The 14,795-nt window shown below is 52.1% G+C and overlaps 1 protein-coding gene across 2 annotated transcripts in view; it reads right to left on the reverse strand.

Moving 5' to 3' along the window:
• The window catches only part of slka (STE20-like kinase a), an 81,437-nt gene that overhangs the window by 31,692 nt on the left and 34,950 nt on the right, over positions 1-14,795 (reverse strand). For both annotated transcript variants that reach the window (XM_078413280.1, XM_078413279.1), the window contains exons 4-9: positions 8,601-8,750; positions 7,855-7,927; positions 6,641-6,835; positions 5,930-6,011; positions 3,104-3,235; positions 378-1,823 (exon numbers count right to left, since the gene is read on the reverse strand). In XM_078413280.1, coding sequence (XP_078269406.1) covers positions 378-1,823; positions 3,104-3,235; positions 5,930-6,011; positions 6,641-6,835; positions 7,855-7,927; positions 8,601-8,750 — 2,078 coding nt within the window. The remainder of the gene's footprint in view (positions 1-377; positions 1,824-3,103; positions 3,236-5,929; positions 6,012-6,640; positions 6,836-7,854; positions 7,928-8,600; positions 8,751-14,795) is intronic.

Consider the following 14,795-nt stretch of genomic DNA (forward strand, 5'->3'; position numbering starts at 1 on the left):
GCAGTCCTCGCCAACGCTCCCCAGTGGCTGAAAGGCTGCAGATTGTATTGCAAAGTGACCCTGGAAGAGATACTTCCCAAGGTCACAGCTGCGATGGAAGGTGCAGCTAGCACGTAATATTTGACCCCCAACGCCTGCAGTTCCTGAAACAGAGCAGCGTTTTTCAGAAGGGAGGCTTCAAGCTGGCGCCAATGAATTTCACAATTTTTAAAAAAACTTTCTAAAAACATTAGGGAGATTGATGGGCGTGATAAATCTTGAAAATTGAGCCATTTCCCGACTACAGACATTCAGCCACCTTGTCAGAGTGATGGGCAGTAAATGAGCAGAGGAGTGCCAATACACAATGTCCACCCTTGTCCCCACCGAGCCGTTACCTGGAGTGAAATGGACCCCGTCTCCTTATTGCGTGTCAGGAAGTTGGAGATGGACAGATTCAGGTCGATGCTGCCGCTGTCCCCCATCGACCCGCTGCCCGAGTCCGCGTCTCTCTCCTTCTCCTTGCCCTTAGCCGGACGAACAGGCTCTAAATTTTCTTTTGTCTCCTGGAGAGTGTCACTGGTGTCCGAGGCAGTTCCTGGCTTCGCTTCCACCTGGCTCACACTCTCAGCTTCCTTCACGCCGCTACCTCCAGCAGTCTGCGTCTCATTTAACGCTCCGCTCTCCCCAGCCCGTGCTGAGGACAGGCCGGCTTCCGGTTGGGCCTTGGCGTCCGCCTCCGAGGCAACCTCTGCTTTCCTGCCATTCCCAGTCACCATCTCCACCGGCACAACCCCCTCAACGTGCACAGGCTGCCTGTCAGAGGTCACCCCCAGGTCCCCAGAACTCTTCTCCCGCTCTCCTCCTTCACTTGGGGGAGCCGGGGCATCCACAATCGCCTCCCTGTCTCCAGCTCCCAGCTCTGGGCCTGTTGTAATCACACTCTCTCTCGCTTCCACATTGACATCCTCCATCACACTGACATCTTCTTCCTTGGCTGCTTCTTCTCCTCGCTCTGCCTCTTCCGTCTTGGCTACCTCAGCACCGCCCTCAGCCACTGCCTCGGCACCGCCCTCAGCCACTGCCTCGGCACCGCCCTCAGCCACTGCCTCGGCACCGCCCTCAGCCACTGCCTCAGTGCCTCCGTCAGCCACTGCTTCGGTGCCTCCGTCAGCCACTGCCTCGGTGCCTCCCACAGTGGCTCCCTCTACGTTGATGCCTCCCTCAGCCTCGGTGCGTCCTTCAGCCTCAGCATCTCCCTCAGCCACTGCCTTGGTGCCACCCTCAGCCACTGCCTCAGCACCTCCCTCAGCCACTGCCTCAGTGGCTCCCGCTGCGTCGGTGCCTCCCTCAGCCTCAGTGCGTCCTTCAGCCTGTGCTCCTCCCTCAGCCTCGGGCACCATCATTTCCTCTCCACTCTCTGTTCCGTGACCTCTCTCTGGCTCTGAGTCACGATCCACCTCGGGCCCTCTGACGTCCTCAGCTGCCTCACGCTGAGCCCCTGGGACCTCGGCTCTGGGCTCCACGACCGTGGGCTCGTCCTCGGCTGCGGCAGGCTGTGCGCCCTCGGGCTCTGCGGTCTCTCCTCCCGCCTGCATGTCTTCGTCGCTGGTGTCCGAGGCATTATTCTCCGTCACTCTCTCGGTGTCGGGCTTCTCTCCCTCGCTGGTGCCGATGCCTTCATCCGACAGCTTGTCGCTGCCCTTGTCTGCATTCTCCTCCGTGGGTTCCATCTCCATTTTCTCAGACACAGACTCGAGCACAGACGCAGACTGGGAGAGCTTCTCTTCCTCAGAGCTGGCCGTGCTGATGTCTGAGGGCGCCCGCTTGTGCCCCGACACGGCCTGGGGAGAGAAAACAGCACAGCCCCGTTGTTGTTGTACTCCAGTCCACATTTATCCCAGCACTAACTAGTTTAATTGATTAAAGACGCACAACACGGTCAAAAGGGAACAAGCCAAACAGCAAATCCCGGGGAGCTTGCTCGACGGTGGTCTGTGTTGGAAGCAACTCGGGAGAAGAGGAGGCATCTGTGACAGTAAATAAATGAGTTGGTGCCAGTGGGACTGAGCAATGGCACAAGGAGCACTACAGCAGCAACACAGGCCCTTCGGCCCACAGAGTCTGTACTGATCACAAGCACCCATTTACACTGACCCATTGTTTATTAATATCCCCCATAACATCCACTCAACATCCTAACCTGCAATTTCTGTGGGATGTAGAAGGAAACCAGAGCTGCTGAAAAATCCCATGCGGTTACCGAGAACGTGCAAACTCCACACAGAGCAGCACAGCCACGCAGCTGGTAGATCTGCTGCCTCACAGAGCCGGAGGCCAGGTTCGATCCTGATCACGGGTGCTGTCCGTGTGGAGTTTTCATGTTCTCCCTGTGACCATGTGGGTGCTCCAGTATCTTCCTTCTCTCAAAGATGTGCGAGTCAATAGATTAATCAGCCTCTGCAAATTGCCATAATGTGGAGGGAATAGACGAGAAGATACGGGTAACGTAGAACAAGTGTGAATGGACGATCGATAGTGAGCATGGGACTCGGTGGGCCGAAGGACAGTGCTGGACCCGGGTCACCAGAGATGTGAGGCAGGAGCTGTATCAGCTGCACCACCAGCGCAGGGGCTTCCCCCCCAGCAGAGCACTACCTGCCAGTGTGGGCACATTCAGGGGGTTTAATGCTCAGACTGGCACACTGTCCTCTGATTCACCGATGTAGACAGCAGATAACGGCATGGGAAGGAGTAGAGAAGGGGCAGCTCACTGGTGATCGCTGGCTAGGGAGGTAGGTCTGGCAGTGGCAGGGCTTCCAGCACGCTGGCTTGAATGAGGAGGGTACAACGGAGAATGTTAGGGCATTGCCAGGAACCATCAGGGTCTTCAACACTACACAACACTGACATCAGCAACAACGATCTTCTGCAGACTACGTCTTTGGTTGCACTACGAACTTCAGTTTTGCACTATTATAGTTACCCATTCTTCTATTATAGGGTCATGGTTCTTACATTTCTTGTATTATTGACTATTACATATTTATCTGTGAATGATTGCATTTATAGGTCCGTAAAGCTGCAGCAAGTAACAGTTTCATTGTTCTGTTCCGCTACTCACCGCCGCACTTTCCGAGTCCTCTTCCTCTTCATCCTCCTTGCTCTCCTCAATCTCCTCCGTTACCTCTGCCTTTGCCTCCGCAATCAGCTCCCTCACCGGCTTATTGCTGTTAACATTTACGACAAAGGGATGCTGCAAAGAAAGAGGCTCAGAGTTTGAGGCCAGACAGTCAAGCAGGCACAGTTTGTCACTGTTGCTGCCCGCAGCAAGAAAGGGGCAGGACTGCACCAGGAATTAGCCAATGTAGTCGGGTCAGCAGCACCCGGCAGAGCACTGAGCTGCAGCGTAAAGGACATCATGGCTCTGTCGCCGGTAGGTGGGCAGTGGGCAGTCAGCATCACAACGCTAAACCTTGGGCACAAACAGTCCTCTCAACTCGGCCCATTCCCCCGACTCTCAGTCTGGAGAAAGGTCTCGACCCGAAACGTCACCCATTCCTTCTCTCCAGAGATAGATAACAGGTGCAGGAGTAGGCCATTCGGCCCTTCGAGCCAGCACCGCCATTCAATGTGATCATGGCTGATCATCCACAATCAGTATCCCGTTCCTGCCCTCTCCCCATACCCCCCTATCATTAAGAGCTCTATCTAACTCTCTCTTGAAAGCATCTGGAGAATTGGCCTCCAATGCTTTCTGAGGCAGAGAATTCCACAGATTTACAACTGAAAAAGAGATGCTGCCTGAGTCACTCCTGCATTTTATGTCAATCTTCACTTATGGTTTCCCTCAGCCTTCTCTTGTTCAAGTTATAAGCATTCCAATCGTTCTCCACAACTGGTCCTGATGGCCAGGGAGAGATTAAGGACCAAATGTGTGGAGCCAGGGGATGTGGGCAAGGTCCAATATGAATACTTCTCACCTGTACAAGTAGAAGAAGATATTGAGTTCAGGTCGGGGAACATAGATAGCCTGGAGTAGGTCAGCGTAAAGAAAGAAGAGATGTTTGATATCTTAGATCATACAAAGGTTATTGAATCCCTAGGACCAGATGAGGATCCCAGGAATGTGGGGCGGGAGAGCTGGGGCACTGACGGAGATGTTTACATCTTCTTTAGATACAGGTGGGGGAACAGAAGATTGGCTAATATTGTAGCTTTATTTGGAAAGGCAGGGCTGATCAGGAATGGTCAGCATGGCCTTGTGTTGGAATCAGCTTCAATAACTACGTGACAGACACTAAAATAGGGAAGAATATAGAAACAAGGAACTGCAGATGCTAGTTTGCAAAAAAGACACAAAGGGCTGGAGTAACTCGGCAGGTCATGTAGTATCCCTGGACAACGTGGATAGGTGATGTTTTGGGTAGGGCCCTTCTTCAGAAATAAGAAAAGCCAGAAGGATAAGGACATAATGCGGGCACATGGGATTGGTGTTAGATGGGCAAAAAAACCCAGCATGGGCGTGATGGGCCTCAATTCTGTTTGTACATCTCTACAACTTTGTATAACTCTGACTATAAACAACCCCAAGATCCTTACAGGACAAATATTTAACACCAGTAATATTAGGCTTATCTGAGGAGTTAGCATCTAAAGAATTGGGAAGTGGAGTCCAGATTGCTAGACTGGGTACTAAAACATCAGCAGGCTTGTCATAGAGCTACACAGTACGGGAACAGGCCCTTCGGCCCATCCTGCGCATGCCGACCAAGTTGGCATACTGAGCTAGTCCCATTTTTCCCTCTGAATCCTTTCTATTCATATGTCTGTCCAGGCAGGTGGACGATGAGTGAACGGGTCAAAGACTGAGTGTCTCTCTGCACAAAACTTGCTGCAGATTGTTCGAACAGGGGTTATGCTGACAGCCTACACAGTACACGACTCCATAACCCAGTGCAGCCACACACACACACACACACACACACCACGAGCAGCAGCCTCTCAGCTGTACTCACCGATGCAAGGGGACTCGGCCCAAAGCAGCACAGTCCGGCAGACATGAAGCTGCTGCCGTCCCGATTATCTTTGAAGACGAGGACAGACTCGAGTCCCAGCCGCTCTTCCCCCTTCCTGCTCAGCTGTTGATTTCTAAATCTGCCCGCTCTGACTGGGGGTCTGATATAGAAACCAGCTGTTGCTCACAGTGAAAGGCCCAGAAACTCTGACAGGCCAAGCCAGTTCCTCCGTAGGTGAAGAGCACAGAGACTTCCCAGCTTCTCCCGTTACTCCACGAAGGGACCGCCCAAGGACTAGGGGAGCAGCAAGCACAGTCCATTCCCAGCTGGACACGGTGGTGCAACATCCCGAGTGAGAGAGGGGAATGCCCCACGACCTCACTGGCACTGCCCAATGCCAGCATATGTAAGTGTGGGTACAGGGGCCATCTGGGGACAGGATCAGGCACAGATAAGCTGCTCCTCCATCGATAACCTGCTGACTGTGCCCAAGGTCACTTAGTGGTAGCCCTTATACCGACACGTTACAAGCCCATCTCCAGAGACTTGACACCTGAATCCAATCTGACACAGAGTGCAGCACTGGGCAACACATTCAACCTGCTGCCTTGTCAGTTTTTGGATATAATCTGGAATTTGCCACATTATGCTTGTGTATTTATGAATTGGATATTATTCAGGTAGGCCCTTATCGTTCTTTTAAAATCACATATATTTATGACTTCTCAAAGACATTTAAACAGATATATGGATAGAAAGTGTTTAGAAGGTTATGGGGAAATGCTGGCAAATGGGACTAGTCAACTTGGCCAACATGGACAAGGTGGGTTAAAGGCCTGTTTCCATGCTGTACAGCTCTGTGGCTCTATGACTGTGTGGGGCACAAGAGCAAAGGCATTGGGAGTCCGTGAAGTTCATCAGCTTCCACTCACCTGTAGTAGCTGCTGGCATGACCACCTCTGCTCCACGTTCTTGTCCACTGCCTTCCTCAGGAAGTCACTGAACTCAGGAGACCTGCAGCAAGAAACAGCAACCAGCAGAGAGAAGGTAAGGGACCTGCAGAGACCATGTGCAATTCAGGTCCAGAGTCAGACATAGGACAGAGCAGGGAGGATAGCGGGGACTCGCCTGCCACAGATCGAGGACAGGGAACCCACCTGGAGGCCCGGCTCACCCGCCCACAGTGGAAGGAGTGGGAGGGAGGGCCGGCTGCAGGAGGCAGTGCAGTGCCTTGATGGTGGAGTGGGCTGCTGGAGGCCCTGCTGCCACCTGGGCCTCAGCTGGACCAGGCGCCGACCCAATTGGCCGAGCGGTGGACCGAACGCAGCCTGTAGTGATGGAGCAGTGGTGGAAGACATCACGGGTACGCTTGGCTAGGCCGGGACTTTGAACTTGATGAAATGGTGCCAAACGTGGTGGTGCCGGCATTATATGCAAAATGAATTTAGCCAGGACACGTTTGATTGCACAAGTGACAATAAATATTGATTGAAGCACTGAAAGACGCGTGGCACAGTAACGTGACCAACACTAGACTTTACATCACAGCCGCGTGTAAATTCTCCAGCTGCCGCAGTGGGTTATGAAGCTGTAATTTCCGCTCGAGTGGTTTCACCACAAACCCCTCCCGTTCACACACTTACCATCGGGATGGCTGATCCAGGGTGGGGGGGTCGGCTTTAGCAATTTTCAGCAGCACCCTCATGGGGTTCAGCTCGTGGTGTGGGGGCTCCATCTGGGCCATCTCGATCAGAGTGACACCCAGCGACCACACGTCCGCCTTGTAATCGTAAGGCTTGTCCTTCGATGTCTCGCACATCACCACCTCAGGGGCCATCCTGGGGAAACACAGACACAGGTCACCGCGCGATCACGGGGCCGGGGAACCAGCATCACTCTGTTGAGGGCTGGCACACACACAATGGGCCGAATGACCTCCTTCTGACCTGTTATTTATTCACAAAATGCTGGAGTAACTCAGCGGGTCAGGCAGCATCCCAGGAGAGAAGGAATGGGTGACGTTTCGGGTCGAGACCCTTCTTCAAGTTAATCCAGCATTTAGTGAATAAATACCTTCGATTTGTACCAGCATCTGCAGTTATTTTCTTATCCTTCTGACCTGTAGTCATTCTGGGGTTCAAAAGACTGGGTTCCGGGGTTCAAAAGACTGGTATACAGGCACAGTTAACAGACAGTAAACAGTCACAGACACACACTCTGGTCACTCCCCACACAATGTGGCCAGATACAGTCGGTATGTACACTCCGGACACACACTCTGGTCACTCCCCCACACACACTGGTCACACGCACTCTGGTCACTCCCCAAGCACTAAAGTCACACTCAATGGTCACTCCCCACACACAGCGGACAGGCACAATCCAAACGCACACTCTCTGGGTCACCCTCTACATACTCTGCATGTGCACACTGCAGGCATGCACACTCGACACACAAACACGCACGCTCCACACAAACACGCACGCTCCACACACAAACACGCACGCTCCACACACAAACACGCACGCTCCACACACAAACACGCACGCTCCACGCACAAACACGCACGCTCCACGCACGATCCATGAACAAACACGCACGCTCCACGCACAAACACGCACGCTCCACAAACACGCACGCTCCACACACAAACACGCACGCTCCACGCACAAACACGCACGCTCCACGCACAAACACGCACGCTCCACGCACAAACACGCACGCTCCACGCACAAACACGCACGCTCCACACACAAACACGCACGCTCCACACACAAACACGCACGCTCCACGCACACACAGGCTCACTCCCCCGGGTGTGGGAGTGCAGGCAGTGCCGTGAACAGCAGCACTCACCAGTACGGGGTGCCGATGAAGGAGTCCCGTCGCTGCAGCGTCCTGATGTTCTTTGCTGAGACCCCAAAGTCAGCTGCAACACACAGAGCAAGGGTGGAATCACTGCCTGCACAGCACACACTACCCCGACCCCACCCTCAGCCCGAGACCTTGCCTCAACTATCGCCCCTCCCCCCCTGGTCCTTCACCGACCCTCGGCCCGAACCGGAAGTCCCACCCCTTCAACACAACCCCTCACCCCCTCCCCATCCACCATAGAAACTCTGAGATCCCCTCCCCCCCGGACGCCAAGCCCCACCCCCACCTGCCCCAGACACTCCAAGACCACCTCCCGCTCTGGCTCTGTACATCAGCTTAGGTATCATCATTTTAACCCCAAGACAGCCCTTTGTGAGAGGTGGGGGTTGTCTGGGCCAGTCACTCAGCGCAAGGTGGGGGGAAGAGTGAAACATAGAAACATAGAAAATAGGTGCAGGAGTAGACCATTCGGCCCTTCGAGCCTGCACCGCCATTCAATATGATCATGGCTGATCATTCAGCTCAGTAGCCTGTACCTGCCTTCTCTCCTTACCCCCTTGGGCTCAGCTGTGGGCCGGCTGTCCTGGGCCGGTCACTCGATGCGAGGTGAGGAGGGAGAGGTGGGGGGGGGAGCTATCCTGGGCCAGCCGCTCGGTGTGAGAGGGGGTGGGGGTGGGGGCGGGTGTTAACACCCAGGCGGGCTGCTGTAGCACAGAGCGGGGTCTCACCGAGCTTGACGTCCCCGTCCAGGCTGAGCAGGATGTTTCCTGCTTTCAGGTCACGGTGGATCACTTTGTTATCGTGCAGGTAGTTCAACGCTTCCAGCGTGTGCCTGCAAATGACACGGATTTGTGGCTCTGTCAGGGACCGCTCCAACTCTGCAGACAAGAGACAACAGGGAAGGTCAATCCGGCAAAGATCATCGCTGAACACCAACCTGCAACATTCACTCTTTCTCTCTCCATAGCTGCTGCCTGACCTGGTGGTTGTTTCCAGCAGTTACTCCCCTCTTTGGCTGAACACTGAATTGAACTGATGTTAGAGACAAACAGCACGGAAACAGGCCCTTCGGCCCAACTCGCCCACGTCAACCAAGTTGTCCCTTCTACACTAGTCCCACCTGCTCACGTTTGGCCCCTGTCTCTGAAAACCTTTCCTATCCATATACCTGTCCAAGCGTCTTTTAAATGTTGTAATAGTACCTGCTCCAACTACTGCCTCTGGCAGCTCAGTCCATATACCCACCACCCCCCGTGAGTGATGTTGATGCTGTGATGGCAATATTGTGCTCTAGGTACTCGCGCCCTGCCCCTGTGGCAGCTCACCCTGCTCTGTGCACAGGCCTTTACCTTTTACCTGTGGAGATGGGCCGAAGGGCCTATTTCTGTGGTGCACTCTTCAGCTGTGCACTCCTGCTGGCTGAGAGACCAATTTGCAGCAGTAGCAGCCTGCAGCCACAGGAGACCGCCAGTGAGCCAGGTACGCCGGCCGGGCTCCCACTCAGTCAACTTGGGGTAAATCTATTTTCTGGTGTCTTTCTGTTCCGTTCACGGAATGGAAGGCATAAACAATTTGCACACTGGGAAACCATCAGCCCCATCTATCCCTCTTGCCATTCTGTACACCTCGATCAGGGCCCCCACTCAGCCTCTTTACGATACGATAGGAGGGAAATTGATAGAAATATAGAAAATAGGTGCAGGAGTAGGCCGTTTGACCCTTCGAGCCAGCACCGCCTTTCAATGTGATTATGGCTGATCATCCACAACCAGTACCCTGTTCCTGCCTTCTCCCCATATCCCTTGATTCCGCTAGCCCCGAGAGCTATTCAACAATCATAAAAACACAGTACATGAAATACGATATTAAAGTGACGAGTGGAAAGGATTGGAGATGTGTAAAGATTGGTGGGGGGGGGGGGGGGAGGGGGGAGGGGAGTCAGTCTATCCCATGACAGAAGGGGGAGGAGTTGCACAGTTTGATAGCCACAGGGAAGAAGGAATTCCTGTGGCGTTCTGCACTGCATCTTGGTTGAACCAGTCTCCTCAGGTTGACCAGTGTGTCGTGGAGGCGGTGTTTGCCTGGGTCTGTTTCCCTCCCAGGCAAGCAGACCCAGTTTGTCCGGTCTCTCCTCGTAATTGAGGCACTCCACCCTGGTGAATGACCTCTGCACTCTCTCTCGGTCATGCACGTCCTGCCCTTAATGTGGTGACCAGAATACTCCAGCCTCAACTTCTACTTAACAAACCTTCAGAGTCCACGTCACGTGCATGGCCCACCCTCTCTGCCCTGTACCTTATTCTTGGCTCAGCGCTTGGCTGGGACAGATCCTAAATTACAGATGGACATCTGCATGAGAGGGAGCGTTTATTTTAATTATCCACTAATTACCTGGTTCAGAGGAAATCAACGGATAAAAAACCAGCAGGGAGCTAGTCACCCTCAGTGAAGGGGTGCTGTGAAGCCGGTTCGAAGTAATGAAGTGAATTAGATTGCTGTTCTGATGGTCGGGAAATGCCTGGGGAGCACTGACCACAACATGAATAGATTACAATCAAACTACAGAGGGGAAAATGCCAGTTCAACTAGATTTAGAGTCATGCATCATAAAGTTATACAGCACAAAAACTGGCCTTTCCCTGCACATCCATTTCAACCTTTCCTCCTGAAAGGCAGGGAGGGAGGGGGAAAAAAAGGGGCTGCAGTGAGGAGGTAGTGGAGAAGGGAAGGCGAAGGGCTGGTTCCCAAGATTGAAATTGTAGACCTGTATTCCAATTAAAAAGTGAAACTGTCTCAGAGTCTGGGTGCCTGGAACTTGCAAATAGAATAAAAGCAAATGAAAATGGAGAGACAGATTGATGAGGATTAAAGAATCAGATTAAAAGAACAGGACAATGGACTATGGGTGCAGGAGGAGGCCATTCGGCCCATCGATCCAGCACTGCCATTCAATGTGATCATGGGTGATCATTCACAATCAGTACCCCGTTCCGGCCCTCTCCCCATATCCCTGACTCTGCTATCATTAAGAGCTCTATCTAACTCTCTCTTGAAAGCATCCAGGGAATCGGCTTCCACTGCCCTCTGAGGCAGAGAATTCCACAGATTTACAACTCCCTGACTGAAAGTTTTTTTCCTCATCTCGGTTCTAAATGGCCTACCCCTTATTCTTAAACTGTGGCCCCCGGTTCTGAAATGATGAGGAGACAAGAGGAAATGAAGAGCAGAATAAATTACTGCACAATTTAAAACAATCTAAAGGAACAAAATATTTCACTTAAATGAGTGTGAACAAAATAGCTAAAGTGAGGTGCCTAATCAAATGTGTTTTTATCTCTGTGTTATTGTGTTAATAGGCCTGTAAAACTGCAAGAACTGTAAGATGTTGGTGAACTGTTGCCAATACATGTGACAATAAAACACTCTTGACTCTTAATTCGTGGGATGAGATAGTTGCCTTCAGAGGAGTGACTAAAGATATTAGATCTGTATTCTTTGGAGTTAGATCTTTCTTAAATACCATAAGGGAGCATGATAGGATAGATGCCAAGACCAGTGGGACTTGATTCCATGGAGTGCTGGAGGGTGAGTGGTGATCTTATAGAGAGGTGTATAAAACAAAAGGCTGGAGAATACCCACTGGGACAACCAGTTTCAAAGGGAGATAGCACCGTCCCATCGAACCTCAGGCCAGTTAGCTGAATCTTTATCTTTAATTAAAGACCAAATTACTGTGCATGTAGATGAAGAGCGAATATTAATGGCAAGCGTATTTTGCGAAAAAACCTCACAGACTGGGGAAATGGGGCTAATCGCAGAGTTTAGAGAGACTTTGAACGATACCGCAAGAAGCTTAATGTTTCAAGATGAGAGTCTGGGTGGAACTGGATTAAATATTGGTTAGGAGAGAAGAGGCAGCGTGGGAGATCAGGGCAGCTTCCCCGCGCGGCTGAGAGGGGGCAGTGGTGACGCACTGCCTGTGTTCTGCCTGTGACCACATCTGGAAGCTCTTTCTACCAGCGGTTTGGCTGTACAGCTGGAAGGAGAGGTATTTACATTTGCAGATCCCAAGCCAGGAGGCTTGGTTAAACCTCTGTGAGCCCAGCGGAACTACAATGCGGAGACATGAGCTACGGAGTGGCAGAGAAAAGAGGAACGGCAGTGTGCAGCACTGAGTGGAGGCAAGAGCAATTATGGTCTGGGGGAGACAAGGGGGTCTGAGGGGAGGGGGGACAGACAAGGGGGTCCGAGGGGGTCTGTGGAAGTGATGGGGGGGGGGCAAGACGAAGGGATCTGGGGGAGATGAGGGGTCAGAGGGAGTCTGTGGGAACGACAAGGGGGGAGAAGAAGGGTCAGTGGGAGTGAGGAGGGGGTAGATGAGGAGGGGTCAGGGGAACATCACTCCCGCAGGGGCAATGAGACAAGACTAAACAATTGATCATGCCCAACGAGTGCAGAAGTACCAATAGTGAGTAGATATACTAGGTTCATAAAACCGTGCACTATCGCTCATCCGCATATAGAAAGGCAAAGGGCTTTGGAGATTAGGCGCAGATTTGTGTGAGTGGACTCGGTGGGCCTGTTTCTATGCTGTATCTCTAAACTAAGGCCCCCTCGGTCACGGCTGACCATGGGTGATGCATCCTAGTTGGCTGCTTGCTCCACACCTCTAAACTAAACACCAATATCATTAGGAGAGGTGGGTGAACTGAGGGGATAACAGAGGGAATAGCATAGGTAGGTGCCCACAATGGAGGATGAGAGGGACAGGGATTGGTAAGGCCCCTGGCTGTGTAATTCCTGAGATCCGTTTCTATGTGGAACTATGTGGACAATCAGGCAATTTAAATTGGTGATATAAGCAAGGCTCACAAAAGGGTGCAGCCCTGTTCAGGTGCAGCCCAGTGAGAAAAGTGCGAGTCTTTGGCTGCGAGTCTTCGGCGAGGAGGCTGAGGTGAGGAGGATACCATTGTTTTAAGCCAGAGCTGGTTATAGGCACAAGGTGATGGCGGAAAAGTTGGTGCGGTGTGTTTCCTGCAGGATGTGGGAAGACGGGGACGTCGCGGGAGCTTCTGGGAGCTACACCTGCAAGAACTGTGTCCAGGTGCAGCTCCTGAAGGGACGTGTGGTGGAGTTGGAGAGGCAGTTGGATGACCTCAGGGCCATCCGGGAATGCGAGAGTTTCCTCGACAGGACCTATTGTGAGGCTGTCACGCCAAGGGTCCAGGTCGAGCGAAGGTGGGAGACTGTTTCCGGGGGGAGTGGACGTGGACTACAGGAGACCCCAGTGGCTGTGCCTATTGCAAATAGGTATACCCTCTTGGGAACTGTCGGGGCAGAAGACATTTCCAGTCCGAGTGGCGGACCTGTTGGCAAGGATACACGACAGGGGAGACCGAAGTCTGGAAGAGCCGTAGTGGTCGGTGACTCCATAGTCCGAGGGACGGATAGAAGATTCTGTGGCAGCAGGAGGGACTTGAGGATGGTCTGTTGCCTCCCTGGTGCCAGGGTTCAACACATCACAGACCGGCTTCAGAAAATCCTAGCGAGGGAAGGCGATCAACCTGAAGTCGTTGTGCACGTGGGCACGAATGACGTCGGGCGGAAGAGGAAGGAGGTGCTACAGCGGGAGTTTAGAGAGTTGGGAAAAACGCTGAGAAGTAGGACGTCGAAGGTAGTTATCTCTGGACTGCTACCGGTACCTCGTGCTGGTGAGGCCAGGAACAGAGAGATAGAGGGTATGAATTTATGGCTGAGGGACTGGTGCAGAGAGCAGGGATTTAGATTTCTGGACCACTGGGATCTCTTCTGGGCTAGGGGTGACTTGTACAAAAGGGACGGGTTGCATCTTAACAGCAGGGGGACAAACATTCTGGCAGGCAGGTTTGCTAGTGTGACACCTGTGGCTTTAAACTAAGTAGTGGGGGGGAGGGGTTAACAAATTGTGAATATGAAGATGAGGTAAAAGGGAATACAGGAGATATTGCAAAAGACTCTCGGAAGAATGGGAACAGAAGTTCTAGAGCGGAAAAGAAATTAAGGGCAGGGCCAATTGTGAACGATGTGAGAGGGGAGGTAAATACAGAAGTTAAAGTGTTGTACTTAAATGCGCGTAGTATAAAAAATAAAGTGGATGAGCTTGAGGCTCAGTTAGTCATGGGCAAGTATGATGTTGTAGGGATCACTGAGACATGGCTACAAGAGGACCAGGGCTGGGAACTGAATATTCAGGGGTACACAACGTATAGAAAAGACAGACAGGTGGGCAGAGGGGGTGGGGTTGCTCTGATGGTAAGGAATGATATTCATTCCCTTGCAAGGGGTGACATAGAATCAGGAGATGTTGAATCAGTATGGATAGAAATGAGAAATTGTAAGGGTAAAAAGACCCTAATGGGAGTTATCTATAGGCCCCCAAACAGTAGCCTCGACTTAGGGTGCAAGTTAAATCAGGAGATAAAATTGGCGTGTCAAAAATGTAATGCTACGGTGGTTATGGGAGATTTCAACATGCAGGTAGACTGGGAAAATCAGGTTGGAAATGGACCCCAGGAAAGAGAGTTTGTAGAGTGCCTTCGAGATGGATTCTTAGAACAGCTTGTACTGGAGCCTACCAGGGAGAAGGCAATTCTGGATTTAGTGTTGTGTAATGATCCTGATCTGATAAGGGGACTAGAGGTAAAAGAGCCATTAGGAGGCAGTGATCACAACATGATAAGTTTTACTCTGCAAATGGAAAGGCAGAAGGGAAAATCGGAAGTGTCGGTATTACAGTATAGCAAAGGGGATTACAGAGGCATGAGGCGGGAGCTGGCCAAAATTGATTGGAAGGAGGCCCTAGCAGGGAAGACGGTAGAACAGCAATGGCAGGTATTCCTGGGAATAATGCAGAGGTTGCAGGATCAATTTATTCCAAAGAGGTG

Source organism: Rhinoraja longicauda, chromosome 16, assembly GCF_053455715.1.
Source record: "Rhinoraja longicauda isolate Sanriku21f chromosome 16, sRhiLon1.1, whole genome shotgun sequence".
Classification (NCBI taxonomy): Eukaryota; Metazoa; Chordata; class Chondrichthyes; order Rajiformes; family Arhynchobatidae; genus Rhinoraja; species Rhinoraja longicauda.